Source organism: Elephantulus edwardii, unplaced genomic scaffold (genome assembly GCF_000299155.1).
Source record: "Elephantulus edwardii isolate Elephantulus edwardi_28Jun2011 unplaced genomic scaffold, EleEdw1.0 scaffold00227, whole genome shotgun sequence".
NCBI lineage: Eukaryota > Metazoa > Chordata > Mammalia > Macroscelidea > Macroscelididae > Elephantulus > Elephantulus edwardii.
Window position 1 is genome coordinate 900,319 of NW_006399977.1, and position 6,950 is coordinate 907,268.

At 34.5% G+C, this 6,950-nt stretch overlaps 1 protein-coding gene across 1 annotated transcript in view; it reads left to right on the forward strand.

Annotated features, from left to right (window-relative positions):
• Window positions 1–6,950, forward strand: part of LOC102860184 (cAMP-dependent protein kinase catalytic subunit beta-like) — a 176,056-nt gene that overhangs the window by 130,856 nt on the left and 38,250 nt on the right. Inside the window, exons 6-8 of the mRNA XM_006898372.1 lie at window positions 1,053–1,179; window positions 2,351–2,446; window positions 6,159–6,281. Of these exons, the coding sequence (XP_006898434.1) occupies window positions 1,053–1,179; window positions 2,351–2,446; window positions 6,159–6,281 (346 nt within the window). The remainder of the gene's footprint in view (window positions 1–1,052; window positions 1,180–2,350; window positions 2,447–6,158; window positions 6,282–6,950) is intronic.

Sequence of the window (6,950 nt, forward strand, 5' to 3'; positions counted from 1 at the left end):
TGTGTCAGAGGCGGTGCGGTTGGCGCAGGATAGAGCAGGGTTTAGGGCTGTTGTGCATAAGATCGCTATGAGTCGGAAACAACTCGACGGCACATAACAACAACAACAACAGAATTACTGAATTCTTTCCTTTGTAATTTCTTGCACTCACATTTCTTAGTAATTTGCAAGGTGGTAGGAGAAAAACAAGTTGATAACATAATTCTCATTGAAACACTACCTTTTCTAACATTTTATATGTACTGTGTTTAATTCAAACTTAAACTGTACTACCTCAAGCTGTAGAGTTGAACTGACTCACAGGTGATACTCTAGATGCTGTATAAAGCCATTGTTTTAGTAATAGTGTATATAATTTTCTTAAATTTCTTTTTCTGATACTTGTCAGATCAGACTCATGTCAGCCATCTTAAGAGAATTCCTACTCTTAAGGTTTTTTTCATTTGTAGCACAAATCAGAAAGTCATTACAACTTACAAATAAACTAGCAAAATTTGACATATATACTAGAAAATGAAATAGAATTTTAAATCAATACATACTTCTGTAGCAATATTTTGAATATGACATCAAAATTACACTAATGTACCAATTGTTCTAATCTGTGCATGCAAAAATTTTATATACGTACACAAAGATTATGTTTGTGTGTCTATATTAGGATTGTAAAGTACATTATTCTTCAGATCAAGTAAAAGAGTTTTTGTACAGTGAAATTCCTTAAGGATATGAAATTTGTATAAGAAAGAAAGTAATAATGATCCCCCAGTAGTGTTAAATTAGCATATTTGCTTTAGGTTACTCTCAAGGTCAAACATAAGGAGAGACAAATATAAGACTACCTTTTTATGTTTCTATTTTTTCCTGAAAGTGTTTTACTCCTAAATGTTTCAAAGAATCCATTAAATATGATTGAGAGCTTTACAATATGCCTGAAAGGAATAACATTTTTTTACATATGTTTAAAAGAAAAATGCCGATTTTTATATTATAATGTATTTACTTACTATATGATACCTACTTTACAGAAAATTACTGTTTTGTCTTTGCAGTGAACCCCACGCACGGTTCTATGCAGCTCAGATAGTGCTAACATTTGAGTACCTTCACTCACTAGACCTCATCTACAGAGATCTAAAACCTGAAAATCTCTTAATTGACCACCAAGGCTATATCCAGGTATGAATCTTTTTATTAACATGCTGCACATCTGAGAGCAAGACAGTAAATAAGAATGACAGAAGAAGAATTGATGCCTTTAAGTTGTGGAGAAAAATACTATTCCGTGGACTGCCAAAAGAACAAACATATTTTGGGAAAATTATAGCCAGAGTGCTTCCTGGAGGCAAATATGGGAAAGATTCATTCATCTCTCATACTTTGAACATGTTGTTAGTAGAGGCCGTTTCTTGGAAAGGGACATCATGCTTGAAAAGCAACCAAAATTGAGAGCTTTGGGGGTTTGGTTTTGTTGGTTTTGTTTTGTCTCATTGTGCTTGAAACTATTGCTTCTTCCTAATGGCTTGAACTGAACTCATAGTTTTGCCACCGTTAAAAACAACTGTGATGAATCCTATCACAGATGGAACTTCACTGTATATTCATATATATTTCATTTATTGTAAACTAAGCACAAGCTTTAAAAAATGACATTTATAAGCACTTATTAAATAAGTGAGCATATTATGACCAGGTATTTTTCAGGCGTTCTGATATATTAAATCTCTTAATCTTGATAACCCCATAAAGTGTAAGTACTATTGTTATCCTTGCTTTAAGTCTAGGAAAGCTGGCCTAATGTGAAACTGTAAGATCATATAGTCAGTAAATGACAGTCAGAATGTTCTTTGCCGTTACAGTACAGTGGCCAAACAACATCAACCGTATATTGAACTGATAGTGATATTTTCATTCCATGTGCACTAGTGGTGAAGTGAAAACATTGCTTTTCAGACTATCTGCAGATTTTTCAGTTGGTGCTTTTGCAGAAAAGAGATGTGGTTAACAACTGAAGGCACACCCTTAGCACTCTGCTCAGTATTTTCATTTTTATTAAAACTGTTTTTACTTTTTGTTTTTACTATATTAGTCCTTAGATCAGAGATCTTATGGTAATGACTACAAAGGGGCTTTTTGTTGTTGTTTCAGTGAGAGGAAGAGACTTTAAGCCTGTGTTGTTTTAGCCTTCATTCAATAAATAGTAGCTTCATTTATTAATTTCAATTATATTCACTTCATTTTATCCCCCTTTTTAAACATGTCCAAGAGGGCATGTTTTTAATTTTAACACTGAATTTTTAACTTTGAGTGTTAAAGCAATAAATTAACAGTATTTTTTTCCCTTTTATAGGTCACAGATTTTGGATTTGCCAAAAGAGTTAAAGGCAGAACTTGGACATTATGTGGTACTCCAGAATATTTGGCTCCAGAAATAATCCTCAGCAAGGTATAATTATAATGACATTATGTTAGAATTAACAACTCTGAATAAGTCTGACTTCTAATTCCATTCCAAAAATAGAGACTTTCCCTAAATATTTCCAAAAGAGGAAGACAAGGATGACTAACTATAATACCGAAAGCAAAACAACAATACATACTTTTCTTCTCTTTTTTAAAAATTTATTACTTAAGTCCAAGAAATATACATTTAATTTTTCAAGTTGGCCTAGTAGGAATTTCTTCCCTTTGTTTTGGCTTCTAAATGTTCTAGTACAATTCTTAGAGAATTTAGAAAAGTCAAAACAAACAGAAGAAATGCTTAAGTAAGAGAGATGTACAGAAGATTGCAAAAAGCAGCTTGAGATGATAAATTATTATAATGAAATGTGCAGAGGATAGGAGTCAGAAAATCAAGAGAAAAGAACTCACTCTTATCATTTCCCAAGCTGAAGTAACAAGAAAAAAAACCCCAACAAAACCAAAAACCCCAAACAAACCCACCTATCAAGCGTCAAGTTGCAATACTGGAGGATGCTATGGGCAAAATCTTGACCAGCTCAGGAAACAGCAAAAGAAAATGGAAGGAATACACAGAGTCAGTGTACTAAAAATAATTGACTGAAAAAAAACTAGATTAGGAAGTAATATATGATTAAGAACCTGTGGTAACAAGGGAAGATCAAGCTGCACTAAAGACACTAGCAAAAATAGAAGTCCCTGGGAATTGATGGAATACCATTTGGCATTTTCCAACAAATGGATGCAGCTGTGAACATGCTCACCAGCCTTACATTCCAAGAAATTTGGAAGGCACCTACCTGGCCAACTGACTCGAATATTCATATTTGTTCCCAGCCATACAATAGATGATCCAGTATATCAGAATTATATAATAATATCATTAATATTACATGCAAGCAAAATCTTACTGAAGATTACTAAGAAACACCTGGAAAAGTCAGTCAGCAGAAAACAGCCAGAAATTCAAGGTGTATTTATTTAGAAGAGGCTGTGACTCCAGTGATATCACTGATGATGTCAAATAGATTTTAGTTGAAAGCAGAGACTATCACAAGTATGTCTATCTGTGTTTCATTGAGTATGCAAAGGTGTTTGATTATGTGGATCATAATATATTTTGGCTAACACTGAGAAGAATAGGAATCCCAGCAATTTAACTGTGCTCAGGTGAAAGCAACCTAGACCTAGAGCAAGAGGCTGTTGTCCAACAGAGCAAGGGAACACTGCATGGTTTAAAGTCAAGAAAGTTATACATCAGGGCTATATCTTTTCTCTATACCTAATTACTCTGTATGCTGAGAGAATGGTCAAAGAAACTTGATTTTTGAAGAGTGTGACAATTGGATCAGAGGAAGCCTCATCAACTGCCTGCATTTTGCAACCGATGCAACCTAGCTTTCTGAAAGTGAGGAGGACCTGAAACACATACTCATATGCATGTTCAAGTTGAAACTGAAGAAAATGAAAATTAAAAGTACAGAAGAGTTATCAACTTCACCAAAATATGACTTTAAATCTCTTACGTAAGGAAGCTCTGGTGGCTTAGAGGCAAGAAGCTGCACTGCAATCCCAGAAGTATATAATTCAAATCCACCAGACGCTCTGCTGGAGAAGGAGGGGCAATCTCCTCCTGTACCATTCAGATCTGATTTGACAGTACACACATACAAAATAATAAAATAAAAAAATAACTTACATAGATTTAAAAACCATCTCAAGAATAGGTTTGAAACGATCACTAATGATCAAAGACCAGGTCAGTAGAAGGATAATGTCAAGACTATTACCCATGAAAAAAAAGCAGAAGGTCATTATAGAGACAGAGGATAAAGAAAAGACCAATATGGTAGATGTCAGAAGACAGTCTGAAAATTGCACTAGAGCCTCGAGAAGCCAAAACAAAGGAAAGAAATGTGAAAGTAAAGCAGATGAATAGATTTCAAAGGGCAGCTTGAGAAGCCAATGCAAACAAATGATGACTAACATTGAGAAGAATGGCAGTTCAGTGTATTGAGTTCTGCATTATATTTCTAGCTTTAACAAGATTCTATGAAATGGATAAAATTATTTTGAGTACATTCACACTCCAATAGTGTAGAATATTTTTAGACTACTATAGAAGACTATCATTAAAAAGTGTATAAGAATATCAGGTGGGTCTTGACAGAAAGCAGAGAAGCCCAGAAAGATGTTTATTTGTGTTTTATATGCAAAGGCATTTGATCATAAGAAATTATTGATAACATTGAGAAAAAAGAGAACCCCAAGAAGCTATTGTCAAAACAGGACAGGAGAACACTGTATGGTTTAAAATGAAGGAAGCGGGATGTCTGAGTTGTATCCTTTCATCATATTTATTTGTCTATTTCCTGAGCAAATAATCCTAGAAATTAGACTGTCTGAAATAGAATATGGCAGCAGGAATGAGAAAGACTGTGTTAACAATGTGCGTTGTACAGGTTACACATCCTTGTACAGATTACACTGAAAGTGAAGATGCCTTGAAGCACTTACTGAAGAATATCAGAGACCACAGCTTTCAATGTGGGTTACATCTCAAAATCAAGAAAACAAAAATTCTCACTACAGGTCCAAAAGGCAGCATCATGATTGATAGAGAAAATATTGAAGTTGTCATCAACGATTTCATTTTGCTTGGATCCACCGTCAACATCCAGGGTAGCTGCAGTCAAGAAATCAGTGAAGTGTTGTGTTAGGAAAATCTGCTGTCAAAGACCTCTTTAAAGTGCTGGCAAGCAAGGATGAAAACTTAAAACTAAGTGCACCTGACTTGAACCATAGTATTTTCATTTGCCTCTCAAAGTTGGAAAATGAGTAAGGAAGACTGAGAAATCATCAGTGCCTTTGAACTGTGGTGTTGGAGAAGAGTATTGAATAAAGCATGGACTGCCACAAGAACAAAGAAACCTGTCTTGGAGGAAGGACAGCCAGAGTGCTTTCTAGAAGAAAAGATGGTGAGACTTTGCCTCATGTACTTTGGGCATGCTAAAGGGGCCAGTCCTTGCAAAAAGGCATTGTGCTGGGGAAAAAAGTAGAGGGTTAGCAAAAAAGATCCTCAGTATGATGGATTAGTAAAGTGACTCCTACGATGGGCTTGAGTATGAAAAAGATGGTGAGGATGGTGCATGGTAGGGCAAGATTAAGATCTGTTGTCCATTGTATTACTGAGTCATAGTTGACTCCATAGCACCTAACAATAACAGGATATTTTTAAGTCAGTTCACTGTTGGGCTGTGAACTCGCATGTCTACCATTCTGTTCAAAACTTCTGTTCTAGATAGGGTGTGTTATAGGAAACATGATTAAACATTATGAGCCTTGGCTAGATAATGATCATCAAGAGCTAATATCATCCAACTTCTTTCCTACTATTGAGCAACAACTAATTTGTCTTCCAAAAAATAGACATCTGGTTATATTCTTAATGAATGTAAAACAAAGATTTCATAATGTCTCCTAATAGCTTTTTCGACTATATGGGAATTATCCTCTTTGTATAATTTATATCTTTTCTAATACAGTTTATTTAATATTTTCCGCTTCTAAATAGCTGCCCAGTAACTGCTTTTTAAAAAATATTTCATATGCCTGAAAATTAATTTTAAACCATCTATGGCTGCATTTTTTCCTAGTAAATGAACTAATGATTGGCATTCGGTGTTGGTTTATTTTAGGGCTACAATAAGGCAGTGGATTGGTGGGCATTAGGAGTGTTAATCTATGAAATGGCAGCTGGCTACCCTCCGTTCTTTGCAGACCAACCAATTCAGATTTATGAAAAGATTGTTTCTGGAAAGGTAAGTAATAAATGTCATTATTCTTCAATTACTTATTACTTCTGTACATGACTATTTGGCTTTATTTATTGAAAACTTATTATATCATAGCACTGTTATGGGGAAAAGTATATTGGGGAAAGTATCTTAGTTGTTGCCCTTGAATGCATTTAATACAGCAGCAAAAAAGTTGAAGTTCTTTAAAGAAATAAATCATCTTATAAATAAAGAAATGAAAGCATTTAAAAAATGTCTAGTATTTTTATCATAATGTAAAACAGACTCGAGGGAGCTCTGGTGGCCTAGTGGCAAGAAGCTGCACTGCAATCCCAGAGGCACGCGGTTCGAATCCACCAGATGTTCTGCTGGAGAAGGAGGGCAAACTCCTCCTGTACCAGTCAGATGCGATTTGACGGTACACAAACACAAAAATAATAAAATAAAATTTTTTTGAAAACCCAACAAAGAGTCATAACCCTAATTTTCCGTATTTCTCCTAATAAGTAAAAAGTGTTTTTAATTTTTATATGGCCTTGCTTTTCCAAAGATTGTTTATTTAAACATGATGCCACAATGACAGCTAGAGCCACCCTGCATATTTTTTTAAATTATTATTAAATTTTATTAGTTTTAATGAATATTTACAGAGATTTTGAGTTCTCATTCATTCATTGTTGCACTGTTTTCTCT